Raw genomic sequence first — 14,748 nt, forward strand, 5'->3', positions numbered from 1 at the left:
CCAGTCACTTCAATTCTTGATGGATTGAGACGGTCACCCTCTCTGCTGCCCTTCAGAGGACAGGCTGAAATCTCTCTGGAGGAAAACACATTATCCAGACTGCTATGGTCTGAATGTTGTGTTCCCCCCATAATTCATATGTTGAATTCTTAATGCCCGATGTGATGATACTAGGAGGTGAGGCCTTGGGAGGTTCTTAGTCATGAAGGTAGAGCTCTTATGAGTGGGATTAATGTTCTTACAAAAGGACACAACAGAAATCCCTCCCCACCCCCTTCCACTCTGTGAGGACACAGCAAGAGGGCACCTGCTGTGAATCCGGAAGAGGGCCCTCCCCTCGCTGGAGCCTTGATCTTGGAATTCCCAGCCTCCAGAGTCATGGGAAATAAATGTGTGTTTTTATAAACAACCTGGTCTGTGGTATTTTGCTCTAGCAGCCAAATAGACTGACATACACCCTCTATATTTTTCCATACAGATGTTTGCCCCTTCAAACAAATATTACCTGGCATATAAAAAAAATAATTCAGGTAAAAATCAAATAATAAAAACAGACACCATAACAAAGTCTGTCTCCAGTTTGAAAGCCTCATGGAGCTCCTTAATAGCTTACTGAAACAAGTTCAAATCCAACTCAATAAAACCTGGTGCACACCGTTCAAATGTCATCCGTCAAATGTCGTAGGTGAATTGAAATGAATAGTCTTACACCTTGAATGTTTGCTGATAACATCTAAGCCCCACTCTTCCCCCCCTTTCGTCTTGCTCCATAACTGGGCAAGCTGATTAAAGAAGCCCACCTTTTTTTTTTTTTTTTTTTTTTTTGAAAGTTCACACCGCTCAAATCCCAGCCCCCTGCATCGACATTTTGATCCCAGCCCCAGCCACTGACATGATAAAAACCCAAACCACTTATTCTTGTCTTTGATGAAGCCACTGTGGGCAGTCTTGGGTCCTGCTCTGCTCTCCCCAGAAAGTCCATACATGTTAGTAATACACCTGTTCATATCCTCTTGGTGACTGTTGTTGCATCAGCAGTCTCAAGACCCAAGCCAAGTGGTGGAAGGTGCCCTCTCTGGGGTAATCACAAAACAGAAACAAAATTGACCAAAATAGTGGACTATTTGACTTGGATTTTTAAAATAACTATAATTACTATATTTTTAAAGGAGATGACTTGATAATGATTCTTACCAGAGAACAGAAATCAAATTTTTTTAATTTGACTAGAAAGTCTTTTAAAAAATGAACTCAATAGATAACTTCAGGGAAACTGTACACAGATGAAGACAGCGTGAGTGGGCTAGGTAGTAGAAAATAACCAGACATAAGCATAGCTAAGGGAGAAATTTATAGCCTTAAATGCATATATTACTAAAATTTGTAAAGGGCTAAAAATTTTACCAGAAGAAAGCAGACAAAGGAAATATAAAGATAAGAGCATAACTAAAATAGTCAACAAAGTCTACAAAGCTGAAAGCTGTATTTCAGAAAGGATTATTAAAATAATAAACCTCTTGCAAACCTAATCAATAATAAAAAGAAGGCACTGATTGCAATAGGAGGAATTTGTGGTGGTGGGGGGGACAGTAATGCAGATTCTTGCACATTAAAAAAAAAGAAGAAGAAATACACAATTTTATGTCAAAAATTATAAAATGAAATGAAAATAACAAATTCCTAGAATACAAACTACTAAAACTCACCGCCCCCAAAATAGAACATTTAGTCATACATTTAGTAAAAATAAAATAAGGTCTGCAATTTTTAAATCTTTCCTCAAATATATGCCCAGGCTCAGATTGCTATATCAGTGATTTTCTCCAAATATTTACAAAATAAATAATGCCCATCTTACACATTCATTACTTCCAAACAATAAAAAGAAGGAATACTTTCTTACTCATTTTTTGAAGGAAAGCAAAATTTTGACACCAATACCTCAGTAGGAGAATAAAAGAGACAAAAATCATATAGTCAACTCAAAGTGTGTAGATAATACATTTGATAAAATTCTACAGTACTTATTTGTGATTAAAAAAATTAATTCAGCAAAGGAATAACAGAAGAGAATTAGAATAATCTAATAAAAGTAGTTGCAAGAAATCTAGAACAAACAATATTATTAATGGTAAAATATGTACATCTTCTCACTGAGATCTGTAAGTTATAAAAATATCTATTATCACAATGATACTGAAGGTCTGAGTAGCGAAATAATGTGAGGGGGGAAAAAGCAAGAGATAAGAATTGGAAAAGAAGAAATGGAACTGTTATAATTCATGGACAACATGATTGTGTGCATAAAAAAATCCAAAAGGATATAGTCAAACTTTTGGAATTTGTAAATGAATATATCAACAAAGTTTTTCAGATTATAGACAAAGATACTTAAGTCCAGAAAGATGCCCACGTCCACAGAGACACTTTCAAAATTAGGAAAAGGGTGACTCTCAGCCCAGTGCTCCAAGTTCTTTTCATGTATGCATCAGCAATGAGGCATTTATTTGAAGGACAAGCTACAGAAATTCCTTTGTTTCCAGTTCCTCTCTAATCAAACTGAGGCCTAGCCACCCTCTAGCCCTTAAATCTACCTGGACATCCAGACATTCTAAAATGTAGTTGACTGCATTGACCTTCCCCCACCCCCAGACCCCATCAGGGGCTATGAAGGAAATAACCGAAGAAGGTAGGGCAGCAATTTTCTGGTATGTGGGGCCCAAGCTCTCTTTCTGTTCTGCCAGAAGTTGAAGATCAAGGATCACTCACAGTGGTTGGATTTCCCTACAGTGAAACCTGCGGATGGGACGGGGCAAAATGGTGATGAGTCCAGGGTCTATCACAGGAGAAGAGAAAACGAGCAGTCATGAGGGCTATTGGCCCTGGCCTAACTCATACAGGATGTCAAGTCTGAACTCTACGTATTATCTGTAAATGAGGCTGCATACAGAATTATGGAAACACAGGAACAGTGATTCTTGCACATTAAAAAAAAATATATATGACAGGACTGAAAGTAGGAGATATTTATCATACAACTTTAAACTTACATCCCTTTCTTTATCCACGATGCCCATAACAACCAATTAATTGGTGTTTTCTATAACTTCTGCAATTGTCTCATAAATATTGTAAATATATCAATGGGATACTATGTCTGTATGTTACTACTATTATTTTATTACAAATGACTATTGAGAACTTCTGTAACGTGCATTATTTCTTTTTCTCCTCTTCCTCCTCTTTGTCCCCTCCACCTGTCTTCTTCTTCACCTTCTCTTTCTCAAGACATGGAAGTGGCTGGGGCTTCCAAGGACAACCTTGGAAAGACTCTGCATTCCTCAATGGCCAAGTGACCTCTCAGAAAATGTGGGTAAAACAGGAAGGGCAATGGAGTGCTTGCCTCATCGGTGGGGACCAAGCCAGAAAGACTACCTTGATCAGATAACTCTGACCCTGTTTTTCAGCTCTAGGCTGGAGTTTCATAAAGACACTAGGGTTGTGGTAGAGGGTTCAGGGTTCCATTACTTTGTCCTAGGCTTTTGCACACTCGACTTGCTGACTGCTGTCATGGGTGAGGACACAGATTGGGTCCCAGAGGACCTGGGGCTCCCTCTGGGCCCGATGCTGAACATCCTGCTGCCTGCTGTCTTCAGCCCCAGGCAACGGCCGTGCTGGCCTAACCAAACACAGCAGGTACACAGGGCACAATTAAATAGGAGCACAACCTGTCACTCACTCCAAGAAACATGGAGAGGATTTCACATCTGATAAACTTACCCAGAATTTAATTTTGCCATCCTAAGAGGGGAACAATTTTTACTTTGAACTTGCATTCAACTTGTCTGACATTTTTATGTAGAATTAAAGTGGGGACACACCCGAGATAATTGTGGTGGTGGTGGTGGTGGTGGTGGTGGTGGTGGTTGATGAGTGCTCTGAGCCTGCAAACATTTGGACCCGCCCCTGAAAACCATTTCCTAAATGTGCCAGGGTCCTCGCCCACCTGCAATCTTTTTCTCTAGCACACACATTTCCTGTTTAACATCTGTCATTTTCCATGTCGCTGCACATCAATAAATCCAACCTTTTGCCAAGCTGTTGGTTTTCAGCTCCTAGATTTAGACAGCATGGTTGTCATTTCATTTTTATTTTGTTTCCCTTGTGGGGGAGAAAAAAACTTTTTTTCAATATCACACAGCACAATTTCCCATTTATAAAATAACTCCTACAGATTTCTCTAATATATTCTATACTCCTGAACCCGTTCTTATACTTCTACTGCTTCCCCAAGATCCTCCAGCAAGACTCTGAACATCTCTTTGGGGGAGGGAGGATTTTTTTCACACGTTCATAATGTGGACAGCTAATAGAGGTTAAGAGTGTGGAGAGGGGGATGAGGAGGGAGAAGAGGGAAAGGTTTACACTTCCAACTGGAAGTTTCTACCCCTCAAATTCAGGACTTTGGAGTGTTCCTTCTACTTCTTTTTCAGCCTCTGTCTATTGTTCAGCAATATTAAGAGACATGTTCCACATCATATTTAGTGTGTGGGATACTGAGAGGAGAGATGGCTGATAACATGCTTCCTCTGAAAGGGATGGAGTCCTTATAAAGTAAAGAAAAGAAAGGTTCCACGACTTTATTACTCCAGGAAAACCATAGAACAGCTGCCTATTGAAATTCCAGGAGCCACATGGAGAAAATAAACCTGTGGCTAAATCCCAGCCTTCAGGCCTCTCTTGACTTACCTCCACCAGCTTGTTGGCATGTTCACGGAAAACCTGGGCATATTCCTTCACTTCCTTCTCATTCCCACTCTTTGCAGCCTCAATGAGAACCAGCAAAGGGACGTTGGTTTCCAGGAAAGAATCAGATATGTGATCCATCACAGCTTTCCGAAGCTACAATGAGCACAAAAACAAAAACACACACAATTAGGGAAAAAATGGTCTGTTTATGAGTCTATTACTCATTTGACAGAATAGATTAAACTACTGCCCAGTAATACAGTTTTTCTAGACTATGCCCAGCTCCCATTATCCATTAAAATAATGTGTCAATTCTGTGGTGCTGGCTTTTTTTAATTATGCTTGACTTTTTATATTAAATTAGTTTCAGGTGTACAACACAGTGATTAGACATCCCTATGAAGTGATGACCACAATAAGTCTAGCACCCATCACAGTTATGACATTATTGACTATATTCCTTATGTGGCACATGACATCCCTGGGACTAATTTTATAACTGGCAGTTTGTACTTGAGCCCCTTCACCTTTTTCATGCCCCCCCTCACCATTTTAATCTTCCCAATCTTCCCAGTACTTATCACATCAAAGAAAAACAGAGATGACTGATGGATGATTCTGAATTAACTATATTATATGTCAACTTAAAAGTTGAACGTATGGCCAATAGCTCAATACACGATAGGCCCTCTCTCATCAAGGGTCTGCTCTCATTTTTCATTGGCCCAAAGGTCTCCAGGATGTTTTAAATGGTGATGAAGTTCAAGGACTCGGGCTCTTTAGAAAAAGATATCTAGGCATCAACAAGCAAGTGGGCAGAATTTTAGATGAAGAGTTGGGTCTACAATCCACCCTGGAACTGGAGCACTTTGCAGTCTCCTGCCCTTTCTAGATACATTGTTTGTATTTGATGGAGGGGGAAACATGAAACACCTAACAATCTCAAAATGACTCTGCCCAGGTTCTATGGTGATATAGTTACTGTGCTCCAGAAAGAAGTACTTATAATTATTTTTCAAGATAAGTAAGAATAAAAGACCCACATTTCTAGCATAATTACACATCATTCCTACATTGTTAAAACTGGAAGCAGGGCAGCTGCATGAAAATGAAATTACACTGAACCTGAAAAATGATCTCAAGCCTGGGATGAGGCAGGGGCTGGGTGGAGGGGGGCAAAGGAGGGGAAAATGGGGGACATCTGTAATACTGTCAACAATAAACAAAGAGGGGGGGAAAACTGCAATTGTCCAAATGTACTCAGGGAGAAATCATCCAAATGTAAATAAACACAAGAGAAGATGATTAACAATGTGTATGTTTCCCAGACAAATATACCTATGCAGGAGTAGTCAGGCAAATCTTTAGATAAGGTGATACATACACACTTGTTATTGGTCAGAAGAAGAACTTTAAACAAATTTCAGTTCCTTTTGCACTAATTACCATAAAGTATGTATGTGTGTATGTATGTGTGCATGTATAACTTAGTTTGGTTTACCTCCCAATTGGATTTGACATTTCACCATATAAAATATATAAAGGTTATAGAAAGTTAACATTAATTAGATATTCATTTGGCAATCTGTGCTAAATTACTGCACAGAAATAATGTTGGTTATTGGTGAGTTCATATATCCCAGGTATATATAATATGCCAGATATTCAACTAAGGTTTTTGCATATTATACCATTTAGTCCCCACATCAACACTATGAGATACAGATTATTCTTATGTCAGTTTTTCAACTAAAGAACATGGGCCCAGCCAGTGTGGCTCAGAGGTTGACCTATGAAACAAGAGGTCATGGTTCAATTCCCAGTCAGAGCACATGCCCGAGTTGTGGGCTCGATCCTCAGTAGGGGGTGTGCAGGAGGCAGTGGATCAATGATCCTCTTTCATCACTGATGTTTCTATCTTTCCTTTCCTCTCTGAAATCAATTAAAATATTTTTTTTAAAAAAAGAGGAAGATGGGACTTAGAAAAGCTAGCTAATTTGCCTGCAATTATAAAGTGGCAGAGCCCATGGTTAAGAAGGTCTGAAGGGGACAGAGCAATGGCCACTTGAAACTGACCTGCCATGGCTGTCTTCCAGGACAGAGCCACACATGCAGGAGAAACTATTGGGAGTGTAATCAAAATTGAACTTGACAGTGACAACATCGATAAAAGAAAGGAAAGGTCTAGATAAAGTGGGGGAGATGAGCACAGCCAGGCTATCTAACCCATCAAGCCACCACAGCTTTTAATACCACACAAAAATAACAGATGACAGAGCTCTGTAAAGCTAGAAGAGCTACATGCATCAAGCCTTTTTCTAAACCTTAAGGAAAGATGGATTTCATATAAAAATGAACAACGTAAAGTTATCAAGGTCAAACTCATATAAAGTTACCATAAGAAAAATGAGAATATGAAATATATCATCCCTGTACACACTGAAAGCATGCCAGAAAGATATGCCTGTAAAACAAATTAAAACTGCAATCTACTATTTAAAGTAAATTAAAACACACTAAGACAATGATATAAGATATGAGAGAACAACATAAATCAGAAAGAAAAATATCGCAGAATGAAGTCATGAAAGTCAAGAAAGAATTATGAATATAAGAAAAATCATTTGAAAAATAAGACTAAACACGAATAAGTAAAAACAACAGACAATGCTTTAAGAGAAAAGAAAAAATTTAAAATAAAAAAGAATCTATATAATAAAAGCCTAAGTAACCATTAGGGCGGAACGACCAGAATGACTGGTCGCTATGATGCGCACTGACCACCAGGGGGCAGATGCTCAATGCAGGAGCTGCCCCCTGCGCTCCCACAGTGGGAGTGCTGCTCAGCCAGAATCTGGGCTCACAGCTGGGAAGCGCAGCGGCCTCTCCCGCCTCTGTGGCAGCTCTAAGTAGTACCAAGCCAAGCGGTAAGGAGCAGCAAAAAAGTGGGCAGTAAGGAGCGAGGGTTCCTGGACTGCAAGGTGGTGCAGGCTGGGCTGAGGGACACCCCCCTCCAGTGCACGAATATCATGCACCAGGCCTCTAGTCTCTCTCTATATATAAAAGCCTAAGCAACCAGAATGCCGGAACAACTGGAAAAACCAGAATGACCAGTCACTATGATGTGTACTGACCACCAGGGGGCAGACACTCAATGCAGGAGCTGACCCCTAATGGTCAGTGCACTCCCACAGCCAACCTCCCGTGGCCAGCTTACTTCCCCTGGTTCTTCCCCGTAGCCAGCCAACCTCAACCCCCCATCCAGCAAGCCCCAGCCAGCAGCTGGCAGCTGGCAGGAAGGCCCTGGCAGGCAGCCGGAAGGCCCCGATTAGCCCTGATTGCTGGCCGGACCTAAGGACCCCACCCTTACACAAATGTCATGTACTGGGCCTCTAGTCTATACTAATAAAAGGGTAATATGCTAATTAGACCTGAAATCTTCCAGACATCCTTCCAGACAAAGCCATGGTGGCAGGGGCCAAGAAAGAGGCAGTTAGGGGCAATCAGGCTGGCAGGGGGAAGCAGTTAGGGAGCAATCAGGCCAGCAGAAGAGGGTAGTTAGGGGGCTGGCCTGATTGCCCCTAACTACCTGCTGGCCAGCCCCCTAACTACCCTCCCCTGCTGGGCTGATCACCCCTAACTGCCCTCCCATGCTGGCCTGATCACCCCTAACTGCCCTCCCTGCAAGGATCGGGCCTAAATCGGACATCCCCCAAGGGGTCCTGGATTGGAGAGGGTGCAGGCTGGGCTGAGGGAAGCCCCCCCATGCATAAATTGCATGCACCGGGCCTCTAGTTTTTTAATAAAAGAGATAAAAAGGATTTGAGAAAAGGTGATGCATCTTGAAAATAGGCAAAGAAAATTCAATATATGACTACCAGAGGTCCCTGAAGAAGAAAATCAAAGGAAGAAAACAGAATGTATACTAAAAATTATAACTCATGCAGATATTCTTTAAAAACATAATATATAAATATATAAGCATGTTATATATTTATATGTTATATTATGTCTATATAAAATGTACATAATATACACACACACTACATTTTGAAAAAGCATATCATGTACCTGAGAAGACTGACCCACAATAACCAAAATAACTAGACTTTAAAGAAAAAAAAAGGGCGGAGGTGAATTGTGAATTAGGCAAATAAAGCACATGTCTTAAAAGGAAAAAAAATTAGATGATCAGACTTCTCAACAACAAAGCTATATGCCAGAAGAAAATGAGGTATTCTGTTTAAGATAATGAAGGAAGGAAAATTGAGCTAATCTACCTAATAAAAGAATAGCATGCTAAATGACTGTATCTTCGCGACGCCCACCAGCCAATAAGGAATGAGTATGCAAATTAACCCAACAAAGATGGCGGGTTAATTTGCATACACAGGTGGCGAGCGGCTGGGGCTGGGCAGGATGCTTGCGTCATCACCATAGCGATGACACAGGCATTCTGCACCACCCCAGCCGCTCTGGGCCTCTGGGCAGCATGGGAAGGCAAAAAGGTGGCTCCAGACCAGAGCGGAAAGGCAGCTCCAACCTGGGGCGAAGGCACTGCCAGCAGCCAGGGGAAGGAAGGCCCATTCTTTTTTTTTTTAATATATCTTTATTGATTTCAGAGAGGAAGGGAGAGGGAGAGAGAGAAACATCAATGATGAGAAATAATCATTGATTGGCTGCCTCCTGCACCCCCCCTACTGGGGATCGAGCCTGCAGCCTGGGCATATACCCTTGGCTGGAATCGAAGGTGGGACCCTTCAGTTTGCAGGCTGACACTCTATCCCCTGAGCCAAACTGGCTAGGACAGGAAGGCCCATTCTTGCATGAATCTTCATGCATCGGGCCTCTAGTAATTTTGTAACCAGCAAAACTGACTGTCAAGGACAGAGACACAGACAAAATTTGATCAACATGCAAGAACTCAGAAAGTATTATTCCCCAAATCTTTTTTGGAGAATTTGTTGGAGAACAAGCTTTAACAACCAAAATAACTAGAAAAACAGCCACATAAGAACTGGCAGTGAGCATTAGATATATACTTATTTATAGAACTAAATATATGGTTAAGTGGGAGAAAGGATAATATGAAATGGTTGCATAATCTGGCAATGAAGACATTGTAGTACAACAATGTAAAAATGAGACAAGATAGAAAATAAGATATACAAAACAATTTTAACTTCTTTATGTAATTGTAATAATAGTGGTAATAGGGATATTGTTATTCTAAACTAAAAGTAGACTAAAGCAAATGATCAGTTATGAGAGTTTATTTCTCATCTCCTTTGTTCCTTACTAACCCAAAGTGCTGATGTGGAAGAAAAAAGACAGAAGTTAAGGAAAAACCCTATTATCCCAAATCTAAAGTAGAAATATCAATATGAATACATGAAATTGAAAACATACATATATAATTTTCCAGTGTGTCCAATGAAAAGGCATGGAACAGGATAGCTAAGTTCAGTAGCACTGAACATCTTAAAATACAGTTTTCCACTAAAACACAAGGGCTTCTTGGGAAAATGCCTGGTTCTAGGTTCTTCGAAGCTGGAAATATGTAAATAAGCCTGAAATGTCTTGTTATACCAAATAGTAAAGAACCATCAAAGACTACTAAGGTCATGCAAGAATAACTCTTGAGGCTTCTACTTGGCCAAAGATTAGACAATTTAAACTTCACAAAGATTAAAAATTCCAATGGGATAAAACCTTTAAATATCCTTAAATTCATTAATGTATAATGACTTACAAGAAAAAAAAGAAATCAGTCACTTTCAGAAGATAACAAAGAACCAATTAATTTATCTTGAAAAAAAATCAAGCATATATCTTGCCTTTCCTATGTGAACTCAAATTCTTCATAATGAGGAAAGTGTCTATTAATAAACTTATTCTGCTTAACAAATGAAAGCAAAATTATAGAATGTCACCATTTTGAAAACTTAAGGAATTTAAAAATTTAGGCAATAGACATCAGTTATTGAAAACATCACAAAAAAAAAAGACAACCAGTACCTTATGATGAAATAGCACATCCCCAGGTTGCCAAAGGAACCAAACCTGGTAGGGGCTCTGGATCCCTTTGGGGATTTACAGAAATACAGAGGACAGAATAACCTGAAACTGCACCACACACATTTTACCATCAAAATTCAACCATAGAAAACATATAGTACAAACAGTCTGAGTTCTGCAACAGATGGATTATAAGCCAAACAAAGGAATGGGGGGGGGGGGGGGGGGAAATGTACTAGATTGAGACTAAAAGATGTATCCCCAGATGAGGGCAAAACTAAACTATGTCATCTAAAGATGCACATTAGAGTGATAAAATCATAAAGAAAAATAAGAAAGTGAACACCGTAAATGTCAGGATAGTGGTTATTTTGTTTTTGTTTTAATATATTTTTATTTACTTCAGAGAGGAAGAAAGAGAGAGAGAGAGAGAGAGAGAGAGAGAGAGAGAGAGAGAGAGAGAGAGAGAGAGAGAGAGAAACATCAATGATGAGAGAGAGGATCATTGATTAGCTGCCTCCTGCATGCCTCCCAACCTGGGCATGTGCCCTGACCAGGAATCGAACCATGATCTTCTGGTTCATAGGTCAACGCTCAATCACTGAGTCATGCCGGCCAGGCGATAGTGGTTATTTTGGAGGGAGGCAAGAGGCACCAAGAGGGATATCTAGGGAGGCAGCACAATTATATTCCTTGACCTTAGTAGTCATTGCAAGAGTGCATAATGATAATTTAATGAAGTATATATTCATTGTGTGTGGATTTCTTTATCTGTTTTTTATTTTATAATAAAAAATTGGAAAAAAAAATTGATGTCCTTTTCCATTCCTATCTGCATGGAATACAAATCTGACACTTAAGGTGACCTGGGAAGCCATGAGCTGAAGATGGCAGACCCCCATCCCCCAATCAACCTGGCCTCCTGAACACATGGAGTTGAGCTTCCTTTCACTGGCTTAGTATCTTACCTAATAAAGACAGAATATGCAAATTGACCATAATTCCACAACAAAGATGGAGGCACCCACAGCCAATAAGGAGGGAATATGCAAATTGACACAACAAGGTGAGAGGCGGAAGGCGGCTCTGGCCAGAGCAAAGGCGGAAAGGAGGCCCCAGGCCGGAGCGAAGGCGGTGCCAGCAGCCAGGGGAAGGAAGGCCTATTCTTGCACGAATCTTCGTGCATCAGGCCTCTAGTTGTTACATAGGAGTGCAATTCTGCTCTGGCCGGATAGCTCAGTTGGTTGGAGTGTTGTCCCATACACCACAAGGTTGTGCGTTCAATTCCTGGTCAGGGCACATACCTAGGTTGTGGGTTTGATCCCCATTCAGGGCATATACAAGAGGCAGCCAATTGATGTTTCTCACATCAATGTTTCTCTCTTTCCTTCCTCTTTCTATAAAAAATCAATAAAACCTATCCTCAGGTGAGGATTTAAAAAGAAAAAAAAAGAGTAAAATTCTATTGAATTGGAGCCTTTGCATATTTTAAGGTTTATTAGTTACAGGAGTTGGTCTGCCCTAATTTCACTAGAACATGCATTTTTGTTATTCTTCTTTCCTGCCAACCTGTCTTCTTTTAGACTGTCATTCCTTCCCTCCATCCTTTCTACTTCAAGTGTGGACCACAGGCCAGCATCACTGCCATTTTCTGGAGCTTGTTACAAATGCAAACCCCAAGCCCCATCCCAGACCTGCATTTCATTCAGAATCTGCATTTCAATACGAAGCCCAGAGATTCTTTGGCACAGTAGTAGAGAAGCATTGCTCTAGAAAACCTATGGCATCACTCGAGTTCTTAGTTGTAAGCATGAGAAACTAACTCTGTCAGGTTTAAACAGAAAAACTGTCCTGTTTAGTTCAAAGAAGGGATGAAACTTAGAAATGCTAGGATACCCTGTGTCTTTGTGTCATTAGCTCTTGACTCCAAGTCTTAGGTAAATGCACCTGATTATAATCTGGGTGAAACGCAGACCCAAACTCTGGATCAACCTAGTTGCAGGGGTAAAGGCAGCAGGTGTTGGGAAGAAAATGTTTTGTGAGAACAAGTAGTCTGGTCATTTTAGCTTCTTACACCAAAATTCATATAATGAGTAATTCCCCAAACACAGAAAAGGTATTCAGATGCTATTCAGAAACAAAAAATGGCCTGGCAGACGTGTCTCAGTGGTTGAGTGTTGACTTATGACTAGGAGGTCACAGTTTGATTCCAGGTCAGGGCACATGCTCAGGTTGTGGGCTTGATCCCCAGTGTGGAGCAGGCAGGAGGCAGGCAATCAATGATTCTCTCTCATCATTGATGTTTCTATCTCTCTCACCCTCTCCCTTCCTCTCTGAAAAAAAAAAAATATATATATTTTAAAAAGAAACAATAATTCAGGTACTCAAGCATGGGATGAAGGTGGGAAAAAATTAGGTACATCAATAGGCATAATTAAAGTAAAGCACTGCCTATAAGGAACAAGATCAGAAACTGTGGACTGGGCCCAGCTGGCGTGGCTTAGTGGTTGAGCATTGATCTATGAACCAAGAGGTCACTGTTTGATTCCCAGTAGAAGCACATGCCAGGGTTGCAGGCTCCATTCCCAGTAGGGGGTGTGCAGGAGGCAGCCTCCATCTCGCTCTCCCTCTCTCTTACTCTCTGATTTTAAGAAAAGGCGGGGGGGACTGTGGGTTGGGACAGGAAAGGCAAATAGGCAAATATGCTGCAACATCTCCTTTCTCTGCCTGAATCAGACATGATTAATCAATCACAGCATTTTTTAGGATGAGCTCAAATGTTATTTCATAATTCTTCTCAGCACAGTGCTCTAGGTACCTACTACTAATCAGTCCTATTTGTCCTGCAAGATGAAAGCTTCCTTTCTTTGCTGAACCTTCCCTGCAATTTCAGTCTTTTGGCACCCCAATTTTAGGTAGAATTGGCTCTGTGTGTCTGAGCACTCAGTGTCATCTTGACTTCCAGAAAGAAAAGTTAACACCGAAGTCTAGGCTGTGCTGATGATATTTAACAAATGTCTTGACCGTTTAACATCTGTCTTGTCATTTAGACAGATGTTCAGAAAAGTCCTGTTAAGTATAGCAGTATGAGCTTCTTCACTACAGTGAGGTAAGACATACCAGCCAAGGTCAAATTCAGGGTAGAGGGTGATTTTAGATGGGCCCAAAGTCTTCCCATGAATATGGCTGCTCCAGGTTCTTCATGATTGCTGACATATTTTACCATATTTCCTTAAGCTTTAAAGTGTACTTGTTATTAAAAAATATAAAAAGAAAAAGAAAAAGAAAAAGAAAGCAACAAAGTGTCTGGGCCAGGTGCCATCCAGCCTAGGGGGCTTGACAAGAATTGAGCCTCATTAAGTCTTACAAATTTTGGCCAGGCTGAGGGTCCATTAAGGTATTCAGCCAGTGCAGTAATCCACCCAACACCACTTTCACAAGTCAAGGCACCATCTATGCACACATTCCACTGGTGATGACAGCACTGGTCACTGTTTGGGCTGCGGGTGAGGGCAGATGGCAGGGGAAGCAGGAGGATACCTATGAAGCTGGTGGAAAAGCACCTTTTCATCACTCTTTTTGCTTTATTTTGTTTTCTTTATAGGAAACAAAATTATTTAGTCATTCTGTTCATTATCCTGATGGCATCGTCTCTGAAGCAAAATCATTTTAATTGGGATAATAGCTTTCTTGTCCTTAATGGGAGCAATGACTTCTAAAAACAATAAAAAAACAGTTCATAAGGTATCATGCTTTTATCCAGGCACCACCCCCCTCCTTAAATTCAGGCTCTAAGGGATCAATTAAAAACGCAACTGTCATCATTAGCAATACCTATGCACATGACCCCAGCAACAAACATAACACATGATGGTTTAGTTTAGTCAGACAAACAGTTCTAGCCCTTTAAATTTTTCCTCGAGGAGTGCTACCACATCAAGATAAAAATGATAAACATGTCTTGCTGGTGGAGTAAGAAGC

General features: G+C 40.6%; 1 protein-coding gene across 4 annotated transcripts in view; it reads right to left on the bottom strand.

Annotated features, from left to right (window-relative positions):
* CTNNA2 (catenin alpha 2) overlaps nt 1–14,748 on the bottom strand; it is a 1,121,468-nt gene that overhangs the window by 228,374 nt on the left and 878,346 nt on the right. For all 4 annotated transcript variants that reach the window (XM_080682951.1, XM_080682952.1, XM_080682954.1 and 1 more), the window contains exon 9: nt 4,750–4,902. In XM_080682951.1, the coding sequence (XP_080539077.1) occupies nt 4,750–4,902 (153 nt within the window). The remainder of the gene's footprint in view (nt 1–4,749; nt 4,903–14,748) is intronic.

Source organism: Plecotus auritus, assembly GCF_963455305.1.
Source record: "Plecotus auritus genome assembly, chromosome: 8".
NCBI lineage: Eukaryota > Metazoa > Chordata > Mammalia > Chiroptera > Vespertilionidae > Plecotus > Plecotus auritus.